At 42.8% G+C, this 27244-nt stretch overlaps 1 protein-coding gene across 9 annotated transcripts in view; it reads right to left on the bottom strand.

Moving 5' to 3' along the window:
• The window catches only part of LOC123797886 (uncharacterized), a 297452-nt gene that overhangs the window by 87002 nt on the left and 183206 nt on the right, over positions 1 to 27244 (bottom strand). For all 9 annotated transcript variants that reach the window (XR_015725794.1, XR_015725795.1, XM_087864735.1 and 6 more), the window contains one exon: positions 18494 to 18573. Coding sequence is in view for 7 of the 9 variants with exons in the window: in XM_087864735.1 (XP_087720861.1) it covers positions 18494 to 18573 (80 nt within the window). In the remaining 2 variants the exon portion in view is untranslated. The remainder of the gene's footprint in view (positions 1 to 18493; positions 18574 to 27244) is intronic.

Raw genomic sequence — 27244 nt, 5'->3', positions numbered from 1 at the left:
CCACTTTACAGATAATAAGATTGAGGTGTAAAAGAGTTAAGTAACTTGCCTGAAGTTATACAGGTAGAAAACGTCGAAGCCAGAGTCTGGATCCAGGCCGTCCGACTTCAGAGCCCATGCTCCTTACCTCCTCACTATCTTGCCAGAAGCTGGAAATGGCAGCTTGAACTTAACAGTTATTAGAACAGAAACCCCCACCATACTTTGGCTGAGATGCTTTTACCTTTTACAGACTGGGGCGAAAAGTCTTTGAAACCTTTAATAGAAGTGAATGAGAGATTATGGACTCTGAGAAACAAACTGAGGGCTTCAGAGGGGAGGGGGGTGGGGGAATGGGATAGGCTGGTGATGGGTAGTAAGGAGGGCACGTATTGCATGGTGCACTGGGTGTTATACGCAACTAATGAATCATCGAACTTTTCATCAAAAACCAGGGATGTACTGTATGGTGACTAACATAATATAATAAATAAACATTAAAAAAAATATATATATATATATAAATTTTTTAAAAAATAAATAAAATTAAATTTAAAAAAAAGAAGTGAATGAGTCTACTAGAATTTAATAAACATGTAATACTGAAAAACTACCCAGAAAAACACTACACATCAGGGTATCTACTTCATTTATCCCCACAGGACATGTTCCAGGAAAGTAATTTTAGTCCTGATAGTGCCTGGACCATTACAGGCTTCCAATTCACTTTAGTAATAGATTAATGCATGAAAGAATGAATGATCAGTGACCAGTTTGATTAGAATGACTAGTCAAACTGATGAGGGAGAAACCAAAGAGAAGAAGGCTAGAGGAAGAGACAAAAAGTATATTGTAACTAACTGCATTACATTTTCACACTAACAATCCAAAAATTAGGATATCCGTTTCATCACTCCAGACCTTCTCTCTGAAGGGATTTGGCTCATATGATTACTGTGTTTCCTGGTAGGTCTTTTAAGATAGGTTTTATGTCCACTCAAATCTTGTGTCAAAGCAATTTCCAAGGAAGTCTGTAATTTTTCTATTTTACATCCATCATCGAGACAATTTGAAAGGGCAGTTGCAAAATTATAGACCCTTAAAACAATGTGAGGGGGGTTCCTATACACGCATGTTGTCTGAAAATTGCTTTCATATAGTACCAGAGAACTGAAGTTGCAGGACATGTAATGATTCCTCATAGGGAATCATATAGTGGGTTTATTTACACTGGGGTCTCTGGGTTTAGAACACAAAAAGGACCCAACATGCTTCCCACGGAGCACATCTGAAGTGCATGCATTTAACTCTCAGGCACTGTCCTCGGACATCTGTGAAGTTCTACGTGCGGTAGCTGTAGCGTGACGGATGATGACTAAGATCCCAGAGAAACCACCACTCGTTCCATGAGACTCCAAGGGGATGAGCGTGAATGAAAGAAGAACATGGAGGAGACCGCACGTGGAGAAAGTCTCAGGGTATTCTGCATCTCCATTTCTATCTCTGGACACAATCATACGCACTCTCACACACACACAAGTATACACACATATGCAACTGGCATGCGCATGGATGAGTCCCCAGTCAGATGAAGCCATGTAAAGAATTTGGATCTGGCATGAGGACGGGAGCCTGGTATACCCCCATCCTAGATCCAGACAGCATGTTTGTCTCCTGCAGTAAAGCATCTCGAGAGATGGGTCTTGCTTATTCATTCGTATCCCTCACATCTCTTATAGGCCTGGGCACATGGTCAGTTTTCAATACAAGTTCACTGAAAGACTGAAGAAACAAATCAGGGAATAAATGAATGCTAGATTAGAACCGTCCACTGTAGACTAGAGACCCTGCAGAATCACCATGCCAGCCTCCTGATTGCTCCTGCTGCCTGGACAGGGCTAGATAAAAATACTACCTTCCATTATTAGGATGCTTTACAAGTTTCTAAGGAACTTCTTGTTATGGGGAGGGCGGACACCTTGACCCCAACTTTACATATTAGGAATCTATAGGGTACAGAGGTAAGGTAACTTGTCTCAGTCCACACATCAGTGGAGTCTATTGATAGAAATGGAACTGAATCCAAGGTCTAGTTCTCATTCCCCATCTATTCTTTCACAGAAAGATATTTGCACACATGCACACACACGTACAATACACACATAAGAGCTGATTCTCACGAACACTGAATCAGCGAATACTGAACCATTGCTCCTAGGAGGATATATGTGCATGTACACCTGTATCACATCGATCATAATCTTAAATCCTAAAAATGACTCCAATCAGTGGATTCTATTTTCTTTATTTTACAAGAGAGAAAATGAAGCTCCAGACTGCTGAGTGATTTCCCTACAGGCGCTCCACTAACAGATGCCAGAGCTGGGATTCAAACTCGGCTCGAGGGCCCCAGAGCCAGAGCTTCTCCTATGACACTGCACTGCCCCCTCCTGTCTCCATTCTCTGTATGAGACAGAGACAAAAACAGAGGGATGCCTCGTTGGACCTCAGTGGGGGACTTGTGCTTGAAGACGACTCACATCTTTCTCAGTCTGCATACGTCTGTGAGTGATGGGGAAGTCACAAGAATATTGATGTGGAGTCACAAATAAATGTTAGTAAGTAGGCAAATTCATGAATACTGGAATCTGTGAATGATGAAGATCACCTGATCGTATCCTATCGTATCCTATCATATCCTATCATAAGAATGACCTCGCTCTTAGGTCTGACCTCTTGACAAGACAGAAAGACCAGCTTTGTGAGAAAAGGCTGATCCACTGGTAGGCAAGAGAGACTTCCACCAATCTCCACTTCTGCATTCAGTCCCCAGTCTATCTAGCAGACAGGCACAGTTAAATTCTGGCCTCCATGCTTTCATTGCCCGTATAACACTTGTGGGCATGGAACCAATGTAAAAAGAGAGAGGGGAATGTATTCGGCACAAGCGCTTCATTCCCTCTCAGGCTACCATATCCTTCTGCACAGAAAAGGAAAGACTATCACCCACTGAACGCAAGGCGGAAGCACAGAGAGGAAATCAAAGCAAGGCAAAGAAAGCAGAGGCGGGAAACTCTGACCAGCATCTCCAGAGACGACGGCTTTACTGTGCGGCCATCAACGGGGACACTGCGGACTCTGAATAGGCTTTAGGCCTGGCTGACACCTAACAGGCACAACTGCGATACGGCTGGGCTAGAAAACAAGGCAATGGTGGCAAGGCAGGAGCAAACAGGGGCCAAGGTGAGCAAAGCAGCCCACCTTCACATCCGTCTCTGCACCGTCCACTGACGACAGTAATGAGGGCAGCATCTCTGAGCCAACTGCTACAATTTCCAGAAGGCCTATGTTCAACATTTTGCACGTACATTTAATTCTCAAAAGAACACAACCAGGAGCCGTACTGTGCTCTTTCCACGAGGGAGGAGAGGTGTTTGCTCAGGGCCACTCAACCAATCAGCGGCAAGGCCAAGATTCAAACCCAGTGCCATCTGAAGCCAATGGCCACGTTTCTCCCACTTTGTAGATACTCAGCTGCCTTCCGTGGGTGCTAGAGGAAAACATAAATATGAATCTAAAAATAGCTGGCAGGAGTTTGCTGGCACTAGAATTCTCTCCCCTACTCAATAATGGATTCATATTAAAAAGCCTACTCTGAGAGAAAGGAAAATGCAATTCATCAAATTAATGGCTTGTGTTCTTATATTAAGAAACTGACCTTCTGAACTGAGGGTGTCCGTCTGCATGGTGATAATATTTATGTTCTAATATCTACACATTTGTCATTCTTGTTAACACAAAATAAGTAATCTGTTAAAGAGACACAGTTCCAAAGTTATCCAACTACCCTTACTGTAAAAAATGTAAAATTCTTTGGAAACATGTAAATTCCATCCTGTCATATATATGAATCAATTTAAAAATTAAATATGAGGTAGTGTTCAGCTAAAGAGTTTGGCATTTTGTTGAATGAAAGACATCTGGAAAAAAAACAATAGATTGATAGGTTCCATGATTCCCAAACATGCCTGAATTCACTCATCCTTACCCAGGCCCATCTGGAACCCAGCCACGAACACATAAGGAAACATGCATTTACCCTGCGCTCCCAGGGAACAAAAGCATTACTTCAACGGTCTCCCACCCTTCACCTCCTCAGTCTCTACAGTCTCTGAAACAGGAAAATAGCTACCACTCCTCCCGCTCCCAAGTTTTATATATTGTATTCTTTTAATGATGTACAATTGATTCAGTGCCTTTGAACTTCCTCTGAACATCTAAAGCACTTAGGATCATTAAGATGCTTTCAGAATGCAGAGAATGTTTCCCTCAAGTACTCTTTGCTACTTGTTGTAGATTGAACATTGCCTCTGTCTCACCCAGCCTGGGTGTCAGCTCATGGCTCATTACTGTAAATTACTAACATTAGAAATGGTGAATCACAAAGATGAATTGTGGAAAACTTACACAAGAGGACTTACCAGGCTGCATGTCTGTGAGATGTGCTAGGTGTTAACGCAGGAAAGTAAGATGCAAGGGTTCTGAGAGACATCCACCTTCTGAATCAAGAATCCTACTGCTGTGCAGGAAGGTAGGATGGACTTTTTAAAAGAGGGGACCACCACTCTGATTTCCTTAACTGAAACCTCTCCCTCCTAAGCACGCCTCAGTTTCAATGTTACACCCAGCACCGCGGGAAGGACAGCAGCAGGCCCAGGCCAGCTGGCCAAAGGCAGAAACAACACTTGACCATGTTGAACTGAGTCTACAGCCTTGGGCTCCTCATTTGAGGGGTCCCCGACCTGCTGTAGTAAATGGCAGGGGGACGGGGACTCAGGGTGGGAGAATAAGACAGAAGGCCTAATGTGGGCAGAGCAAGTGAAGTTAAAAATAATGAGCACAGCTCCCATAAGTCACACAAGGAAATCAAGCATTATGTTTATCTTTCACGTGTTTGGCTAGTCTCTGCTAGGGCTTTCCTCACTTAATTCTACAGCTGGACTATTCTAACCTCCACTCACAAATTTTATATTTGTTAAACCTTTCAAGCTTGCCTTCCTTGAGGTTCGTCTTAACCTGATTTGCCTTTATAAGAAAAAATATGAACAGTGAATAGGTCGTCTCAGAACTGGTCTATAAGTAAGCCATTGGCTCCCAGACTTTTTGGACCCTAATCCATAATAAGAAATATGGTGTACACTGCGATACAGTACAAACATACAAATATAAAAACAAAAGAATAGACATAATACACACAATGCAATAATACTGCAGTAATTGATGACTGTAGAAATGAAGAAAGAGGACCACCAAAAATGATGTATTATGCAGTCGATAATTATACTTACCTAAAATATTTAATACCATGGTACAATGCTCACAACAAAACAATAAAACGAAATATAGAAAATGTAGGAAAACAACTGTGTATGTATAGTATGACCTCAATTTTTAATTCAATGCTATCTTGATAAATTCAGACCACTGATGCAATTTTTCTTTAGGATTTAAAAGAGGACATTCTTAAAGTGAACAGGTCCAAATCCTATTTACAATACAGAAAACCAACAGAAGGGTGGCTTACCAAGAAAAAGGATGAGAAACTATATAAAATTATAAAAAAGGAAGCCACAATTTCCTGATAAATTCAGGCTGTGTATATAATCAATTCATATTATTCAAAATACGTGTCTAAATTAATTAGAATAACAGCAGTAACAAATACTAAATACACACATTTGGGAATATTCTTGTTGCCAACCAAAAAGAAAAATAACACTAGAATGATTTATAATTTATGCCACGCAACTAATGAGAAATATTGAGTTATTTTACTACCCACTCACTCGTTCATTCATTCATTCATTCATCTGAGCATGTAATCTTTTTGAGCCACTATGATAATACTGGCTCTTTAATAGGGCACGGAGGTCCGAAAGATAAATAAGACGGAGATCCTGTCCTCAAGCAGCTCAAAACCTAGTGGGTGATCCAGGTAAGCTCGCATGAAATGCTGTGAGAACAACACCAGACTAGAACATAAAGTGCTATGGAGACAGTGACCCTGTGGGTCCTGGGCAAATAGGAGACGGTTCAGAGAGTGGCTGACCTTGGACTGAGTCCTAAAAAGTGTGAGGACTTTGCCAAGTAGGTAAAGGAGGGGAGGACATTCCCCAAAGAGAGACTAACAGGTTCAAAAGCCCAGAGGTAGAAACCCATCTCTTCTGTCTGGAAACCCATTTTTCAGTAGGGCTGAAATGTAATAGATAGTGGGAACAATGGGAAGATATGAAGTAAGCTGGAGAAAAACAGTGTTTTTATCATGCAATTCTGAAGAGTTCGGGTTTCTTCTGAAGACCGTGGAGAGCCCATGAAATGTTTAGGGCCAAGAAACAACAGATTTCATTTGTGTTTCAGACACACCCCATTCTGGGATGGGTTTGGGGGCATGCATGGCCAGAGACAAGGAGACTTATTAAGGGGCTGGACTTCGACCTGCAGACACTTGTCACTATTTGCCTGGCTCTGCCAAGAGAATCCACAAACACAAATCCTGTTCTCAGTGATCCAACGTCCAATTTATAGAACCCCCACTTGCAACCGATGGAGAAACGCTCTTTCTTGAGATAAATGTGTCCTGTTTGCCAGCACTTGGACACAAAGAGAAGTGCTGGCTTCATAGAAATAATTAATCCTCTTTTTCTGCCACTGGGATAAACAAAGAAGGAAAAAGAAATAGATGTTATAGAAAAAAAATAAAATCCAAGGCAGATCAAAGGGGATGTGGTGAAAGATTCAACAACGGCTACCCTTAAGCAAAGAACAGTAATGAAGAAATGAGTTTTGGCAGCCCGGCCAATGGGATATTAAAGAAATTAATCCAGAAGGGATGTAATGACCTGAAAAAAATGATGAACAAAGACCAGAAGGATCAGAAGAGAGAAAGGGGAGCAGACAGGTAAGAGGCATTTTCTTCTCTATCCTGCCTATTTGAAGGATATCAGATTTAAGGCCTCAGTAAAGGAAAAAGATATGAAAAGCAAGCCAATGAATTGCTTCAGCAAAGTCATTTAAATTTCTTATTCTTCTTATTCTTTTTTTTTTTTTTTTTTTTTTTGTTAAGGCAAAGAATGGCATTTTAATTTACTGTCAGAACAGAGGAACTGGCCATTGATAACAGCAGACTTGTTTCAGAGTGATGAAGTTTCAGTAGACTCAGGATGTATTTTCAAATACTTTGTTTTTCCAGCTAAAGATCAGAGTTCCTTCTGAGACTCAGACCTTTAATATAATGTACATTGATGGTTTTTATTTTTTCTTTCCAGAATGGACTTCAGTGCAACAGGGAATTAAACTGAAATCATTAAATTCTTTCTACTTAGCACTTTAGAGAACATTTATACCCAGCCTGCCTAAGGTCAGTGAATACTATAATAATAAATTGTTAATACTGAAGTCTTAGGTATTTATCTGATTTTTAAGTGATTTTTCCACCTCATTAGATAGACCCTTATTTTCTTTTAGTTCTGTGAATTTGAAAGATAGAAGATAATCTTGATGATCTGAAAATATTTTCTTGACCAAAGGCTCTCAAATAAACTTGGAAATGGCATGGATGTTCACAGGGACGTGTCTGAATTTTTCAGTTCTGAGTAATAACTCCAGAGGTTAAAGTTCTCATTTATTAACCAGTTTGTACTTTTTACACACAATTCAGTATCTGTTTCTTGGGCTTACAGAGATGATGCTCACTGTGGGAAATGTAAACCAGCCATTCAGTCTCAAATTTTAAAAACAGCCCTCCGTACCATTGTCTTCTGAATCAGGAAAATGCACTATCAAAAGTTCTGATTATTGAAGAAGCTACAGAATAAAAATCCAAATAAGAAACCCTCAGATCATCGACTTCACAGTTGTACTGTGAGCGAGTACAAGCAAAGGTATAACACTGTGGCCATTTACCTTTCTTTTCAGTTAAACTATCTTTTCAGTTCCGATATCCCCAATATTAGTTAAGTCTGCCATCTGATTTCTAGAATGTTAACCTCCATCATCCCTACTCAAGCCTCTCTACTCCATTGCTGTCCACACCGAAGAAAGAAAGAATTTCTATCCACTCCCTGCAAATCAAGGTAGGGGAGCATTTGCCAAGAAACCTGCCCTTTACCAGAACTGGGCCAAGAGGCAACCGCGGCAGACAACATCCCCGGGGGCCTTGTCTTGGGGTCTGGCTGCAGTGAGAATTTTCTCGGCTTCCTAGGGGAAAGGGGCACTGACCCAGCTTTCAGCCTGAGCCTGCTGCTGGAGAACTAATTACTAGTGTGAAAAAAAAGACTTGATTCAGGTCAGTGTTTCCTCAAACATTGTTTACATTTGATTTTAAATCCATACAATGGCAGATTGACATTTGCAGCGTGCTCCCACATTCATCTGAGAGGTTTTACGTTATTTTATTTTCAGGTTAGAAATGTTTGAGAAGGCATTTATCATTAAAGCCATGGCCTTTGCTCCTAAAGCTTCGCTTCCCAAGTACAATAACAAAAACTGCTAATTAAAAGAGGGAAAACAACCAGGAGTCAGTCACAAAGGGGCGTCCCTTCCTCATCAGCAGAGAACAATAGAACAGCGCCTTCCAGGGCCCCATACAAGACGCAGTGCTGGGAAGCCTGTTCTACCCAATAGGGTAGCCACTTAATTCTGCTGTCTAAGAGTATGAAGGGAGGAAAAGGCATCATTCTCTTATAGAATCATAATCCAAGACAGGCTAGGTTATTTGCGATAACAACGCCCAAATCTCTATGATTGAACCCAGTTGAAGTTCATTGCTCATGGTCAAAAAATCTATTGTGAGTCCAGGCAATACTCTGGAGCAACCTGCCCGCATATAGTGACTCAGGAATCTAGGCTAAGAGAGGTGCCACCATCTTGTCGATGTACCATCCGGAATATTGTCCTCCTTGTTCTATCCAGCATGGGAAGAAAGTGCTAGTCTCCCACCAGTAATTCAATGTTTCATCTAAGAAGTAATGAATGGTCCAGCTTATTGGCCAAACTAGTCACAAGATCTTACCTAACTGTAAAAGGGCAAAAAATTATCATTCTCCAGAAATTAGAGGAAGAGAATCAGATAAGGGTGAGCACCCAAGTCTAAACATAACGGTTTACGTACACATGGTCCTTCTCAGTATATATAACACTCACATACAGTATGGAATAACTGTTTTTTTTTTTAAGAGGGAGTCTTTCTCTTTTCCAATAAATTTTTAATTCCTCAAAAATACCCTCTTTTGGGCGCCTGGGTGGCTCAGATGGTTAAGCGTCTACCTTTGGCTCAGGTCATGATCTCAGGGGTCCTGTGATTGAGTCCCACATCTGGCTCCCTCCTCAGTGGGGAGTCTGTTTCTCCCTCTCCCTCTCCTCTCCACTTGTGCTCTCTCTCTGTCTCTCAAATGAATAAATAAAATCTTAAAAATATATATATATATCCTCTTTTTTTTCCCTCACTTCTTTGCCTTTTTCATTGACAGATGAATTTTTATTCCTACCAAAAGTCAAATAAGTCAGTTGAGATAAGAAAGTTGATTTATTCAAGTGAGAATATTTTAATATGTTTAACACTGCTCTCAAAAATACATTTTGGTATAGCTTACTGCCGTGAGCTATCACCCAAAAGACAATCTCATTAGCTCTATGTAACCGACAAATAAAATATTTCCAAAGTTCTCTGAATTAGGAAAAGTTTGAATCAGGACCTTCCATTCTGCATATGGGGAAACTAAACCATAAAGAGGTTAGGTGATTTGCCCAAGATCACACAGATAATTAGTGGCAAGGCCAGGATTTAATCCAGGTATCGTCCATACATATCCAACCTTTAATCACCATGTTACATAACCTCCTATACGGGAAAAAAAAAAAATCCAACATTGCTTTCTATCAGAGAGAAAGTTAAAGAATATGAATCTGGACAGGCAGACAGGCAGAGATAGAACATATTTTGGAGGGCCTTTTGTGCTATGCTAAGAAGGCTGGGTTAAACCCCTTAGCCAGGGGCCAGCAAATTTTTTCTGTAAAGGGTCAGATAGGAAATATCCTAGGTTTTGCAAACCCTGTACTCTCTTTCACAAATACTCAAGTCTTCTTCACTGTTTATGGCTACTTTCATGCAATGCAAGAGTTGAGTCTGTACCCGAGTTTTGTTTGCACAGAAACAGGGGATGGGCCAGATTTGGCCCATGGGCCATAGTTTGCCCTGTTCTAAGCCAAGAAGGACATTGAAGAATTCTGACTGAGCGTTGACATGTTCAGATTTGTGGCGGATGGATGGTGTTTGTGGTAGAGGGGTGGGGAGAGGCAAGCTTAGAAACGGGAAGCAGCAGGAAGAATTCATGTAAGAACTGATGGGTGCCTGGATGGGGCAGAGGTTATAGGAAGTAGAAGAGAGCATGGACCCATGCGCTCGTATAACTGGTAAGACTTATCATTCAATTAGCTGTGTGGGGTGAAGGCAGGGAATATACCCAGGAGTCCCATGTGCATGTAGCGGTACCTGGCACCTTTAGGAAAATACAGGAGACAGAGTAAGGTGAAGGGAGTTCAACGGGAGGGGGGCACACTTGGGGGTGGAGCAAATCTGGGGTGTCTGCATTGGCTTCGTGCACATGTCCATCACACATCTGAACATACATGTCTAGGGCATAGAAGAGAGGTCTGAGAGGGAGACATGGGCTCACAGTAACAGCAGAAAGATGGATTTTAACCTCTGGGAGTAAGTGAGAGAGCCCAGGAAGGACTAAAGAAGAGAAATGGCCTAGTGAGAAATTCATGATGTCAATATTTAAATAAATATCAATATTTAAGAGATATTATGGAAGAAGAGACACCTGGAAAGAAGACCAAGGAGGAGCACAATGACTTCAATGAAGAAATCAAATGAGGAAAGAAAATTTAAGAAGGATGGCATGTTCAGCTGGAGTAAATATTGCCAGGAAATCAAATATGAGGCCTGGGAAGTATCCATGACGTTGGCCATTAGAGGATGACCAGTGGTGTTAGAAAGAAGAGTTACATCCGACAGAGCGGAAGAACACCAGCTTGTCACGAGTTGAAGACAGAGCGGAAGCCAGGTCCTCAGGTAAGAAGGATTTGTACGTTGTGTGGTGCCAAGAACTCCCACGAAAAGAGGGGGACGCTTTGAAGTTACAGGCAAGGAAGAGAGAAAACTCAGTGAGACAAGAGGCACAAGGTGGAACCCAGACCACAGGGAAATGGGCTCACTTCGGGTAGAGGAGGCAGAGGAGCAGGATAAATGCTCGGGTGGAGGCAGACTGAGGCTCTGAAGTGGAGAAGCGGAACGCTGGGAAAGTCTTAAGAGCCTCTGTTCTGTCTGTAACTAAGAAGCAGCATCTTAGACACCTGTGTATCTGCAGACCCAGGAATGTGGGGGACAGGCGTCATTCATAGAGACCACCAATAATCAGCACCTAGAAGTTAGAAAGCCCCAACATTTCCGACAAGTATTTGTGGGTGCAGAAAAGGCAGCTCCCCCGCCTTTGGGCAATATGGGCCGAGGCTCCTCCGGGATGAGGCCCGGGAGCTCTCAGGCAGCCGTGTGGCCGGCAGCTGCTTCACGGCCATGCTTCTGCTTAGGCCCGTTGCAGTGCCTGTGATCCCACCGTTAGATGCGTCTCTAGAGAAGGCAACGCTTTCAGTTGAGGAGTCACAGTTTAGAAGGGTTAGTTGACACCTGGCTGCAGGTAAGAGGGCCGGTCTGAGCACCAGAAGAGGATGGGGGTGGCTAGGAAGCCCCAAGAAAGTGAACTGCACTGAAGTTCAAATTCACTGCCTTCACACGGAAATGAGTGCTGGCTTTGAGCGTGGGGCTGCGGTCTCCGGGCTGTTTGCAACAAACCCCACAAAGCATTCCTCCTTTGCAGCATTATAATACCCCTGAGAGTCAAGCTTGTGAAAGGGAGAAATAAGTACTATTAGTTAGTTATGAAAAGATATTTTTAACAATGTCCTGCAAAATAAGACAAATGTGGGAGGAAAGATTCATCTCTATGGAAATAGCAGTTTTGAGAGAAACAGTACTATTATTTTTGGAGATTCGGAAGACAAGGCAGTCTTGGAAGAAGGACAGCATTCTCCGTGGGAATTCACTGCAGTGCTGGGGTTCCTGCGAGGTAGTGCGCTGGTTAGGGCGCGATGAGCCCGTGGCACGCAGCACAGCCCGCACGTACAAACACCTGGATAGGCTGCGAGTACAGAGGCCTGTGCTACCGCCCTATCTGAAATGCAGGTGGGAAGCAAGGATGGGACAGTGTGAATTGAAGAACCCTGGCAGAGCTGGGGCCTTTCATGCTTGAGCCCCCAGATTCTACAGAGTAAACACAATAGATGAACATTAGTCATCCAGAGGCCAGAGAAAGGTCTCCGTGGAGAGGTGGCTCAAAGAAACTTTCCTTCCTGCCTGCCTTCTTTCCTTCCTCTCTTCTTCCTTCTTTCCCTCCCTTCCTCCTTCCTTCACTCTTTCCTTCCCTCCCTTTCTCCTTCCTTTCCCCCCTCCCTCCTTCCTTCTCTCCCTTCCTTCTTCCTTCCCTCCTTTCCACCTTCCTTCCATCCCTCCCTTCTTTCCTCAGTCCTTCCTTCCTTCCTCCTTCAATCCTCCCTTCAGGCATCCTGTGTGACATTCTGCTTACCCCTGACCCAGTTCCAACATCCGCTCCTGTGAAGCTTCCTCAATGTTCCACCCACCTCAACAAAACGCACGGAGCCCACCTTTGCATTTCTGTTAAATGACAAGAGCTCCAGCTTAGCAACTCATTGCCAATCGTCCTCCTTTCTCACTGGACTCTGGAAGTGCAAAGACTCCCTGTGCCCTCCTCCTTCAGCCTCTTTCCCTGGTTCCCCAGCAAAGTGCTGCACATAGAAGGAACATACTAAATGTTTGTTGAATTGAAATACATATGGGAATTTGGCAAATCAAGAATGTTTTTGAAACTTCAATTTCTTGGCTAATTAGACATAAAATTAGGAAAGTGGTTGAATGACAAATATTAAATTCTGAATCCTCTTCAAAATGTATAATAATGTGTGGAGCAGCAGGAATCTTTATTCTCTCCCTCTGAAAATATAATTATAGAGCTAGAAATGACTAGAAGAATCATTCGCTCCATTCTCCTCTGCCTCCAGGTAGGTTATATTAAATTATCTCAGACAGATGAAAATCTATCCTTTTTTCATTTCAAAAAATGAGATTTTAATTCCACTATTCTAGTATAAAAAAAGGCCTCAGCTAAGCATCTCATCCTGATTTCTTTTCTAAAGCCCACATGGCACATTTTAAGTTGGATAAAGCCAGCTGGATAAGATTCCTTTTGTTATAATTTTACAAATTGCATATATAGATGTATATTTATGTAGAATCTATATTTATATATAGATTTATAATTTTACAAATTATATACCTAGATATTATACAGATATAGATTGTGTGTGTGTGTGTGTGTGTGTGTGTGTGTGTGTGTGTGTGTGTGGAGACAGAGGGAGAAAGAGAGAGACAGAGAATTGGCTCCATTTAACTTCAAATTTCTGAAATGATGAAGTGGGGAATTTTTTTTACCTGAAGCCTCAAACTCTAGGAAGTTTTGGTCTTGACCAAACCAGGTTTTCAACGTGAAACATGCTCATAAAAGGACACACACAAAGACGAGTCTTTCAATCATTATATACATAGTGGTCCCTTCTCCACCTCTCTTCCCTGTGCCTGAAATTCTAGGAGGTTCAATTGCATCCACTTAGTCTCTTTCTGTTGCCATGAGAATTTTAGATCTGAATTTGTGGCTATCAATAGTCATTTCTACTAAGAACAAGAAAAAAAAGAACGGGGCACTGGAAGGGGAAGAGGACGGTGGAGGAGGGACTGAGGTTGTGGGGGTGAGGCCTCTGCAGATTCAGGGCACTGCCAAGAAGCCAAGGGAGACTGTCCTGCATCAGGGGATGGATGAGGGGTCAGGGTGTGTAGCCCGGGCTCCAGCTAGGAGCGAGGAGGGGTTCTCTAAGGACCACTCCCCGAGCTACTCCAGGGAGGGTCAGTACGGGCTCCCACTCTCTTCCATGCTTTAATTTCTAGGACTAGAGTTAGACTGCAGGAACGGATTTCCACAACTAGCAGGGAAAACAAAAATCAGAGAGGCATTGGATATCTGGAAGGAGAACCAAAAGGGAAAAGAAACTATTTATTAGGTTACAGTGCAACATGACGGAGTTAGAAGAGTAGAGCTTCAGGGCGCCTGGGTAGCTCAGTAGGTTAAGCATGGGAGTCTTGGTTTTGGCTCAGGTCATGATCTCAGGGTCGTAAGCTCAAGCCCTGCAACAGGCTCCACGTGGAGTCTGCCTAAGATTCTCTCTCCCTTTTCCTCTGCCCCTCTCCCCCAAAAAAGAGTAGAGCCTCTAGGGTCAGCTGGGTTCACACCTCAGTTCTGCCATTTATGTGTGAATAAGACAGTAATCTGTTCTCTTTAAAGCTTGTTTTCCTGAGGCACCTGGCATAGTTGGTTAAGCATCTGACTCCTTAGTTCAGTTCAGGTCATGAACTCAGGGTTGTGAGATCAAGCCCCACTTGGGGCTCTGAGCTCACCACGGAGTCTGCTTGCATTTCTTGCTCCCTCTCCATCTGCCCTTCCCTGGCCCTGCTCTCTTTCTCTCTTAAATACATAAATAAATCTTTTATAAAAAGCTTGCTTTCTCTGGAAAATAGTATAGAGGTTCCTCAAAAAGTTGAAAATAGAGCTACCCTACAACCCAGGATTGCACTACTGGGTATTTACCCCAAAGATACAAAGGTAGTGATCTGAAGGGGCACCTGCACCCCAATGTTTATAGCAGGAATGTCCACTGTAGCCAAACTGTAGAAAGAGCCCAGATGTCCATCGACAGATGAATGGATAAAGAACATGTGGTGTATATATACAATGGAATGTTTCACAGCCATCAAAAAAAATGAAATCTTGCCATTTGCAATGACATGGACAGAACCAGAGGGTATTATACGAAGCAAAATAAGTCAATCAGAGAAAGACAATTATATGATCTCACTGATATGTGGAATTTAAGAAACAAAGCAGAGGATCATAGAGGAAGAGAGGCAAAAATGAAACAAGATGAAACCAGAGAGGGAGACAAACCATAAGAGACTCTTAATCATAGGAAACAAACTGAGGGCTGCTGGATGGGGGGGGGTGTGGAGGGATGGGTAACTGAGTGATGGAAAGTGGGGAGGGTATGTGTTGTAATGAGCACTGGGTGTTATATAAGACTGGTGAGTCACAGACCTGTACCCTTGAAACAAATATGTTCATTAATTGAATTTAAATTTTTTTTAAAAAAGCTTGCTTTCCTCATCCATAATGGGGATAATGGTAACCTTCTTATGGCATCTTATGAAGATTGAATAAAGTAGGAAGTATCTGCAATATAGTATGTACTCAGTTAACAGCAATTATTAATGTATTATTTATAACAAAGAAAAACACATTTGTAATATCTTATTAAAGCTTAGGGGAAGTGAAAGAGATAAATAATAAATTAATTAATTGTAGAGCATTAATTATTACTGATTTAAGCTATGTAAACTAGCATTGATAATATATATTTTGTTATTCTATTTCAGTAAATGTAAAAAAAAAATAGATATGAGATTCCTCCTAACCTTACTTGCAGCCTTTATTTCTCTATAAGGCCTTGTTTCCTCAGATGGGCATTCTACAATGAGGGTGTAGTGAGCACAGTGGCCCCCACCCAGATCCACCCCGCAAAGACCCAACACTCATTCCCTAGCTGCTAAGCTTGCTGGTAGCCAGAGGTTCCTGGCTGAGTCCCTCCCCAAGTGACAGCTGCCCATAGTCACAGACAGCTTCCTTACCCAAGACCATGCCCTCCCCCGGGGCCAGCCGGCCTCTGGTGCCCCTTGAGGCAGGTTTATGGAAGACTCGGCTCTTCCAGATGAACAGCTTCACACGGGTCCACGGAGACCTTTGCTGCGGCTTCATCTTCGTTAACTTCTCCCTCCGCCTCATCCTTCTTCCTGTATCCCCCCCCCCCCAGGAGATGGCCCCAGGAGCACTTCCCAGGCTCCACCGTGGAGTTCATTTCCCGGGACCAACCTGAGACAGAGGGTTCAGGAAAATACATTTTGCCATCAGAGACAGACCATGAGGACTCCAGAGAGGAAAGAGAGAAGAATGCGGGGAGCGGCAGGTGCCCAACAGGCTGCGGGGTCACTGATTATAAATGAAAGCTGAAGGAATTGAGGTGGGCCCAGGGGAGTGCAGTGGAGGTACGGGGGGCAGAGGATGGAATGCAGGATGCATGGCCCGAGTGTGGGAGGTCCCGGCATCAGGAAAGACCCACAGACATTTACAAGTCTACTGGGGAAACACATACCTTGAGAGAAAGGCTCCAGATCAGCACCTGGAATGGCCATACTGGGGTGACGACATGCCAACCCCAAGCGGGTTACCGCTATTCTAACACCTTGTTTGACAAAAGTGTTCTTCTTTATAAGTCTGTCCTCAACGCGACAGTAGAAATCAAAGAGAAGACGGAATTTATCTGATTAAAGTCCTCTTTACGGGCTTTCTCCCCTGGGCCAAAGCAATCCCATAAAGACGCTTAGTCTCCCTTCAGCTTTCTCTTCCTCAGACAAGAAATAGAAGCTGTTTGTTTTGACCTCTACAGCTTGTCAAACTACTCTTTTTATTCTAAATTTTTACATTATAGAGAAGGGTTATAAGGAGTTTATAAACTCTGCAAACTCTGGCTTACAGCTTAAAGGGCATAAATGGGCTATGCCACCAATTCTGCGCGATTTAAAAGGGCATATTTTATACTTTGCTGTAAAAATGCTCGCCAGGTGTGCTGTAAACATGAGTGTTTGAAAGTTTCCTGGCTGGGCCTTCATCATTTTGGGTTTACTGAGCATTTTATTATATCTAGCTAATAGGAGAGTTGTGTTTCTGGTTGCACTTAGAGGGAGTGGTGAGTGTGAGAAAACCAGATTACTTTCCCCAGAAGCTGAGGATTGGGGGCTCCCCTGGCAGTTCCAAGAATCCTCCTGTGAAGGATTTGAATGAAGGCTTTTGTTCTCCCTTTGTAGGGGGTGGGACATGTTTTCTTCCTTCTCCTCACCCCATCATAAGGGCTTTTAAGTTATTAAGAAATCATCAATGTGTGCATTATTCAAGAGCCATGACAGATCATTCTCCCACCGGGGGTAGGAAAGAGAGAAAAAGGAGTCTGCTTGGAACCACATTGTGCGCATCTAAGAGGTGGGAGATCAGAGCCACCACACGGGCCATCACCCGCCCTCCCCCCATGGGCGGTGGCCAGGCAGCCAGGGCTCAGTGCTGAAGCCTGGAGATGATGAGGCATCTCGGGCACTTCGGGCCTGGCCCTGTCTCTCCCTGCTCCTTGCACTGGCCACAGTCAGGAAAAAACAGCAGACGTCCTGGGTCACTCAGGAGCAAGTCCCCACCAGCTAAAACGTGGGGAAACGTGTATTGCTAGGGCCGCTGCAACAAAGTGTCAGAAACAGGGGGGCCTGCCTCAGACCAACCACAGAAATGTATCGCCTCCCGGCTCTGGAGGCCAGAAGTCTGGAATCAAGAAGTTTGCAGGGATGTGCTCTCAGCAGAGGCGCTGGGGAAGGGTCTATTCCAGGCCTCTCTCCCTGCAGACCGCTTGTAGCTTTGGCTTCCAGATGGCTGGCTCCTTCCCATCCTCTTCACACTGTCTTACTGCTGTCTGTGTCCACACTCCCCCTTTTAATAAGGGCACCCAGTCGTATCGGACAAGGACCCGCACTGCCAACCTCCCTTTAACTTGATCCTCTTACAAGACCCTATTTCCAAATAAGGTCACATTCTGAGGTACTGGGATTTAGGACTTCAACATATCCTTTGGGGGTGGGCGCCATTCAATCCAGAGCCGCATGCAAATGTTCTGGTTCGGATAAGTGGGGGCTGGCTTGCAATGGAGAAAATCCTATTGATATTGAGATAAGTCCGAGAGAGTCCAGGCAACATGGCCTGGCAGAGTGGTTAGTTCAGAGCCCAGAGGACAGCCCGTAGAATCAGACAAAACTGCCTGTAAATCACAATTTTGCCAGTTCCGGGTGAAGCTACCTCTCTCAAGGCTCTGCTTTCTCGTCTGCAAATGAGGGCAAGTTACGGTTGACATTCTCATAGGACTTCCGTGAAGGTGAAGCGGGAAAATATTAGGAAAGCACTGAGGATCAAGATCCGGGCCCATGCTCAAGCGTCGATAAGCATATTAGCTATTTTCAACCGTCAAGGTTGCTTCCTCCCTGTAGAAAGACGGTCTAGGAGCACAGCCCATGGTGACTCCTTAAAGCACTGTCTAAAATACGAAAAAGTTATCAAGGCATCCCTCCCAGCTCCCTGCAGAGCCACCACAAACCATGACAAGCAAATTGGGTCGATTTGGATCTTACCTTCCAGACAATCTAGAAATCTACTGTTTCCAAGTTCCTCAAAGTTTGTATTTTCCAAAGAGAGAGGTCTTTTTCTCCTCCTTTTAAAAAAAAAAAAAGTCATTGTCTGAGTCAATAGATTCTGTGGGTCATGAAAGCAAATTACAAAGCTAATACAATGGATTTGAGAAATTGCTAATGTAATCAGATTTTGAACAAGCTTTGGAAATGGTCCCTATTTCGCCGCACCAAGGGTATTTTTCTAAACCGTTCATTGCTTTCAACAGCCCCATTATAAAACCAACTAAAAGTGAGAAAAGCAAATTCAGCAGCAACCTATCTTGTCAGGACAAAGAAACCTTCCTCACCAGGAAGCTGTTTTCAGAAAAATATTCAACACTGAGTAATCCTATTTGAATTTTGCCAGTCAAAGAAGTCTCAGAAAGAGGGACTTGAGGAAGAAATTTGGGGGGGGGGGTTTGGGGGTGGAAGGAGGTAGAGAGTGGGGGCGGGGGGATGGTCGTTGCTTTCTACCTAGAGAAACAGAAAAGATTTCTGCACCTTTCATTGTAGGAAATAAAAATTATGAGATCCCACACTCTGACTTTTAATATAATATTTAAACCTCATAATAAAATGTCACTGAAGACTTTACCTGCTCAACCAGTAAAAAGGACACTTAAGTCTAGAAGTCCCTGAGGCCTTGCCTAGCACACAGGAAATACTGAATTGATGTAAACTTTTTATCATTTCATAGGTAAGGTGATCCACGTGTCTTAGCTGCCCTGGAAAGTCCCTGTTTATACTTGTAGCCTCAACAGAAATATTTATAATGTCTCCTTTTGCCCTCAAAAGTGACACAGTTTGGACAAAAAATGATATGGTCCACCCTATTGATAAGCAACCTTGGGCAAGTCTGTGATTACCCTACCACGTAGGCTTCTTTTTGTTTATGGGAAGAACACCTGAAATTGCATTTAGGACTTTATTGGGGGAAGGACTTATTTCCTTTGATATTAGACATAAGCATTTTCCCTTATGTAATGTTAAACATATGGGTTTAGGGTTTTGTGGGTTTGGTCTTTTTTTATTATTATTTTTTTAATAAATTAACTTTTTCTGAGCATTCCATCAATCTACAAATACTTACTGAGTGTCTACTAGGTGCAAAACGGCTTTATATCCAGTACCAGTCAAAAGTTAGAAACATACTTGAAAGTTCTCACTCAACTAAAAAACATATTCTTCTTAGGTTCACTAAATTACTTTTTTTAAAAAAGGTTTTATTTATTTATTTGCCAGAGAGAGAGAGTGAGCACAAGCAGGGGGAACAGCAGGCAGAGGGAGAAGTAGGCTCCCTGCTAAGTAAGGAGCCCCATGTTGGACTTGATCCCAGGACCCTGGGATCATGACCCAAGCCAAAGGCAGACGCTTAACCTACTGAGCCACCCAGGCGTCCCTCTCTAAATTACTTTTGTAAGCCTTTTTAATTTGGAAATATATAAAGACTTTAAGTTGGTATGAAAATGAGGCAGTAATCCAGGCTGGATAAAACACCAGGCTGGGCATGTGGTGACTTCGGTTCTCTGCCCAGCTGCTAATTAGCCGTGGAATGCTAGAAAGCAATCTTCCCCTCACTTGGTCCCAGTTTCCTCATCCATAAAATGAGAGAGTCAGATGAGATAATCTCTGAGGCTCCTTTCAGCTCTAAAATTCTATGATCTGATGAACCATCTCTTTTCAATTGATTAAAATGAGTGTTAAGAGATTTCCTAAAGTAAACAAGCCAGGCATGATTCCAATTGGTTTTGTTTTCCCATTTTTCTTTTCATTCAGTTTTCCATCTCAGCATTTGGGGGAGATACAAAGTAAGTTTTCCTGAATTGTCATTTAGTGATGACACCTGAAAGCGTCCCCATTTAAAATGCCTAACACGTTGCCATTTTTAACGTGCTATCAAGGCATTTAGACGGCAAATTCAAAAGCAAATAGTCCGTACAAAGTTGACTTACTTTTAACCATGTAGAGATTCAACCACATTTTAGTCTATTTTACAGCTTGTAACTTGGAAGGACAAAAAGCAAAAGAGGAATGATAAAAAAAAATCCTGGTATTCCTACCACCAACTAGGGAGAGGTCAGCCCAAACCAGCTTAATGTTACTGGTGAGCTAACCCCACCGTGGACATTCACAGTCTCTCAGCATCAAATGACCTCATTTGTTGGCTCAGGGGTTTAAAAGAAGCGTTCTATTTCCCATGGTTGTACTTCAATATGCTCTAATCCATAGGGATTACTGTGGTAGAATGTTTCAACCCAGTGTAGCTTTCAGGCACAAGTAATTTTCATCAGAGCAAAACTCACAGTCAATTTATGGTCAACAAAGATATTAAAATCTTAAAGTTATACGGTAGATGTCAAAAATCAAACTATCTCAGTGACTTAGATAAAAAAAAATTTTTTTTACATTTTCTAAAGTATTTTAACACCAGAAAAAGCAAAACAAAAAACTCCCTGCAACTCGAACCTCGATGGAATCAAAAAGGAATTTGCATTTTTGATTTTATGTACAGCTGGTGGCCAATGTGTTTATCTTGGTAGGAAGTGGGGGCAGGTGGGGGATAAAAATAGTAGTTTAGATAAAAGAATGATCTCAGTATGGATTTTTTAAATAAATGAAAAAAAGTGGATGGCAGAATTGAAAAATCTGTATGCTCTTCAGGAAGCAGGTATGGGACCAGAAGAAGCAACAGCATGCCTTCGGTGGAAGAGCACAGTGAAGGTACCATCAAAGCCCAACGCTCATTAGAAATGGCCCCTAATCTTTCCTTCTCATCTCAGGTTAAGAATTTAGGGCTCTTTTGAGAGTACTATTATATGCCTATTATGTGTCAAGCAGAACTGGCTACACAATTTAAGGGACCCAGGGCAAAATGAAAATGTGAGGTCCCTCATTCACTAGTTATGGAGAATTTCAAAATGGCGACAGTAGGGCATTAAGTCAAGGATAAGACTCCATGCAACTACGCGGGCCACATACTCATAAAGCCGGCCCCGGCGCCAGATTATCTACACCCACATTAGCTCCCATCCTCTCACTAAATTGCATAACAACCCAGGAGGTGTGTGTCTTTATCCAGGCTTTACAGATGAGGACATTGAAAGTGAGAGAGGTGTTTCACTCAGTCCGCTTGTCAGAGCTCAGATTCCCTGCCAGGGGACCTAATGCTTTCCACCAGCCCAGCCACACTGAGTGCTCCGCAATATGCAAGGTCAGTAAAACATTCAATATTATTCCTGAACTTCTAGTCCTCCAAAGATCTGGACATCAATCAGGTAAGTCTCCTAAGCATGCCATACCTGTTCTATTTATGCTTTGCTCACAGATTTTGCCAGATAAGTATTAGCTAAATGAGTGAGTAGATAAACATGCATTCATTACAATAATAATATACTTTGGTAGATCATTTTTACATTTTTAAAAGCATTGTCACCTTTTTCCCAAAATGTTTTATTGCTGGGTATCTTAAGTTATTCTTACGACTTATAAATCCCTGACAATCTGAGCCTGCTATAGGACAAGAGAAATACCTACCCATATTCATTCAAAACTCTTTGCTAAGCACTGAGCTAACCACTAAAAATAAGTATACATACACGTGCACATAAATGCAGTTCTTTTCCTTCAAGGCTTTACCGTCTGGTAAGATTTCCAGGATACTTTTTGAAGGTGAGTAAAAGGTATTTGGATGGGAAACTGTGGGACAAAACTTGAGCAGTAGGAATGACATTTGCAAAGATCCATGATTATTAAATGGCAAGAATGGCAAGGCACAGAAAAAGAATGCACGCGTGGAGTGGTGGGAGAGGAGGATGAAGGAGACCGGGACAGACCATCACAGGATCTTGAGTACAAAGCCCAGGATGCTGGCTTTCTCCTAAAAGCTCTGAGGAATCATTCTAGGAGCCAAATGGCATTCCCATGACAAGAGATATGGCTCTCAATCAGGAAACACTTAGAAATGCAAATCCTAGGCTTAACTGAAAACTAGTCCCAATTTTCCCAGCCCCATTCATCCTCAGTTCTCCATCACCGTTTTCCCACAATGTCCAAAGGTTCCTGAGAATGAGAAGGACCAGACTTCATAGAATTCTTATGATTTCATACCTGAACGCCCACCCATAACCCCCAGTATGTTCATGCCAGCCTCTCCACAAAGCTATAGGCAGACAATCATGAAGAAGGATCTTCAGGTCTCGAATGAAGGATCCAGCCTCCGAAGCAGGAGTAACTTCTGTGGTCATTCTAAAGAATTAAGGAACCTCTGAGTCACCTTCTATGAACTTAGTCTAAGTCCTTCCAATTTATTTTATTAACTATTTCTCAAATCTAACCCCAACTCTATCTTGCTATCACCACCCTGGTTCAGGACTTCATCCTGCACAACCGTACCAGCTTCCTGTCCGACTTCCAGCTTTAGTTTTCCCGTGCTCAAATTCACCCTGTGCCTAGCTGCCTAAATGACATACCTAAGGCACAGATCAGACCAGTTTCACTCCCTGCTGAAGAGCCTCCCCACCCTCTTCTTGGTGAAGTCCAAGCCCATTGCCATGGCATGCAGAACCGCTCATACTGACCTCCTGGCCTGATGAGCTCCCCTCAAACCTCCCGTCTGCATTCCAGCATGACATGGAACTGATTCTGACTCATCCTGAAAGAGCTGATTCAGTTGCCATCTCCTCCAGAAAATCACCCTTTACTCCTCCAGCCCCGGTGATAGGTGTCCGTCCTCTCCCATAAATACTCTTTACATATATCGTTCTAAATTATATCACTGTCATTTATGTACCTATCTCCCCCTTGGGCTGTGAATTCTTTGAGGACTCTAACATATCTTATTGATTCCAAGAGTTAACAGAATGCCTGTACCCACTGGTGTGTGTATGTACACATATCATGGCTTTCCGAGCTGGGGGTTCCAAGATGGAAAGGAAGAACCTAAGTAGGATAGGTAGAAATAAATGTTAAATGGCCATAAGGGACCATAGAAGAAATAACTTCCTCTCCCCCCACCCTGGTAAGATCTACGACACTTCCTAATTAATAAATATATCCCAATGACATTTATGGGAAAGGAAAAGGAGGTGATCCTTATACTGGATCCCCACAGAACAGAGCTTCAAAATAATCACCATCCCCTCATGAACATCTAAGAGCATTAGGAGCTCTTCAATCCCCCTGGACAAGATAAGCCACATGAGGCAACTTTATTAAGACAAAATTGACAAGGTATCGGCAGCCCTAATGCTCTTTCCTTTCTGTCCCTAACTAAGTTGTTAAAACGCAACCATCCATTCTGAGATGGTAAGAAAGTCTCACTTGAGATGGCAAGACTGCCAGCAAGGTAAACCTTTCTTTTTTTTTTAAATCTTTCTCAAGTATAGCTCAGGACTAATTTGAGGACGAGAAACGATTCCAGTGCCTTGTAAATTGCGATCCACATTGCAACTCCTAGCAGCCACAGTTCAGCACAGTTAGAAGTCAATTAAGGGAGGCCCAGGATTAAGACATCATGGAGACTGAATTATCTCACGCCAGCAGGAAAGAGTCGTTTCTTCAGTTCAGGTTCATGGTCTTTGGAGCAGAAGTGGTTTTGAAGAGGAAAGAAAACACAGGCAACTGAGGTCTGTTACTTTCCACAAGACAAGGAAATACAGAAGATTCCAACCTAAATATATAGCTAGCTTTTCAATATTCTTTAACTAATGAATTTATTTTTTTAAAACACTTCGAGTACAAATTTCAGGGCTTTGGGTTCATTGGCAACAGCTAAAAATACCAAAACATGGAATAAACCACAACATCCCGCAGTTCCTTCCATATGTTTTATTTTCTTTCCCTGTTTATGGGATAAAATAGGTGAAATAAAAGTAGAAGTTTAATTACAAGAAATAAAGTGTCAGCAGTGAAGTTCACAGCCAATTTCTGTACTTGGAGTCATGTAGCATGTTTCCATGATATGATTGTAGGTTTTTGATTGTGCAATAAAATAATTCCAACAATAAAAACCATTAGTATGCAGGTGTTCTACAATTTTCTTAGGGAGTTTTTCAGGAGCTGGCATGCATTTGATAAATGCACTCCCAAACCCCAAACTCCTATGCAGAGACATGTGGCTTCACGCAGAAAAGGCTTTTGCACACCTGCAGTAATCAAGCAAAAACATAATGGGAGGCCAGGGGATTGGGGGACACATACCCTTCTGTCTTCAGATGAATATTGAAGTATTAATGAGGCTTCATACACAGAAAGGCAGTATTGTCACTTGCTGACTCTGCCCACCCACATTTCTAGTAACTATCACGTTAGAGATTCATGGGTGATTTTTAAATAAGCATAAAGGGAACAAATAGTATTTTGACCTTGTTACAAAATTGAAAGTCACAACATGGCTTTTAAAGTAACTCTGTTGTTCTTACACTGAAGAGATATTCAGTTAGTTGGCCAACAAACATTTATGAGCAAGTTTCTCATGATGAGCTCTGATACAAGGCTTAAGAAAGGAAGACGGTGTGAACTCACATCCAAGACTTACGGTGCATTCTCCAAGCCAGCGGAATCCTTCTTTCGGATCCTTCTACTCATCAGCCACATTGATAGCAGAATACAGCAGAGCTGCCTGGTGGGCACAGGGGCGGGAGCCCTCAGCACAGCTCGGCAGACACCTGCTGTTCTAAGGCGGCACAGCCTGGGAACTCCCTCTCTCAACTCCAGCAAGAGAAAATGCATTGTGTATGTTACATAATAATTTCACTGAGGAAACTTTTACATCTCTAGTTTTTAAATGGTAGCAGTGTATTTTACTTCTTTTCTTTCTCCCGTTAGCCAACTACCTCCAAGACCTGACAGCAGCCGATGTGACGTCAATGTCTGCGAGGTCCTCCCCCACCTCTAGGCTCTTTCTTGCAGCATCTCTGGATGGTCACTCCATGAGGAGCTAAAATTAGGTCACAGCAGCCTATGTAAGGCAACCCTGAGTGGAAAGATCCAAAGGTGAACTTAAGCCAGCATCCATACTAATTGCTAACAGCCCAAGCCAGGAATCCCTAATAGCAATGCCAGTTCAAAGGGAAGAGTGAGTAGGTTGTAAGTGGGAAATAAAGCCAGAGGTCAGGATTCAGGAGGAAACAGGAGCAGAGCAGAATCATATCAGGAAGGAAGCAAGATGATTCCAGGCAATTGTTCTGACTCTCACTGGCCTGCTTCCAACTCATCTGCTTGCGTTATTAGGCCCAGTAATGTCCACAGACATAAGCTCAAAGATTCAGTTTGGGCCAACACTGCCCACTTCCAAAAAACTTAGTTGTTTCCTTTATCTATTTATATCGGCACCTCTTTAAGCAGGGGACACTTCTTCACTACCCATTGAGAGTCTAACAAAAGTAGATGAAAAAATCTGGTTTCCCCTGATCCTGATGACCAGTGGTCATAGACCAAATCCCTTCCCCTTGTCAGGGGAAAAAAGGAGGCAGAAGGGGAGCAGTGAACCCTATGACACGTGTAAGCTAGCCTAAACTTTTTCTTCTAATATTCTTTTAAATTCTGTATTTTCAAACAGAGGAAAAATAGCTTCAAGCACATAAAAAGCATTCACATCGTACCCATCTGTACGCAGCTCTGGGCTAAGAGTTTTAGAAGTCACAAAAATTGGGAAATGCAGTTACTGCCCTCAAGGTTTCTACAACCTCAGTAGAAAGACAGAAAACTTCTATAGGAAGCCACAGAACTGGACTTTTCCAGGTAACAAACCACCTCAAAACTCTATGGCTCAAAATAAGCATTTATTTTCTCTCAGTTCTGAGGGTTGAAGACTTGGGTTGGGCTCAGCTGAGACACCTCATCTTTGCCCTAGACAGTGTCTGACGAGCCCACTCCTCTATATGGGGCCTCAGCTGGGACAGCTGGCAAGTTTGGGGCGGCCAGGCCTCTCTCTCCACAGGAAAGAGAGGGCAGGCTTATTCAGAATAGACTCGTTCCAAGAAAGCGAGTGTGGCTGCAGCAAGGTCTCTGGAGGTTTAGACTGAGTTTGCACATTGTCACTTCTGCCATGTGTTTTGGCTGAATGAAGTCATGAGCCAGCCACAATTCAAGACGTACAGAAACCCACTCCATCTCTTCATGGGGCGAGCTGCATAGAATCTGTGGCCATATTTCATCTACCACAATCGCCCATTAGCTGTAATTATTTGTATTTCTCCTACGTGTCAAATGAATTCACTCACTTCCAAGATTGCTGAAAAATATCATGCAACTTTATCACAAACTCAAAGTCCAGTATCTTAAGAACTGTATCCAGATGCGGATGGTCTAGATATGCACGAGGTCTCTTCGGTACACCTTCTTGCCTGTGGCTCCTCTTAATCCAGACATCTGTAAACCAAAGAGTTATTTGCTCCCTCTCCCCATATACCCAACATACAACGGTGAGATAGCAATAAGATAATCATAATAAATATTTCCATTCAAAAACAGGAGAAATGGGAAGTAACTAGGAATCATTGGTCCACAGCAATTCAGGAATCCAGTCATGTACATATTACCATAAGAAACAGCCGTTATTTACAGAGAAGTAGATTTTCTCATACCGCTTCCTGCTCAAAGGCTTTTTAAAGATTTTGTTTCTTTGAGAGAGGGGGCACGAGGGGGGGACAGAGGGAGAGGGAAAAGCAAACTCCCTGCTGAGCAGTGAGCCCGACGTGGGGTCAATCCCAG

Source organism: Ursus americanus, chromosome 9, assembly GCF_024610735.1.
Source record: "Ursus americanus isolate L20-20 chromosome 9, mUrsAme1.1.p, whole genome shotgun sequence".
NCBI classification, from domain to species: Eukaryota; Metazoa; Chordata; class Mammalia; order Carnivora; family Ursidae; genus Ursus; species Ursus americanus.
The sequence above is the reverse complement of the archived record's forward strand: the minus strand, read 5'-3'. Positions and strand labels throughout refer to the sequence as shown.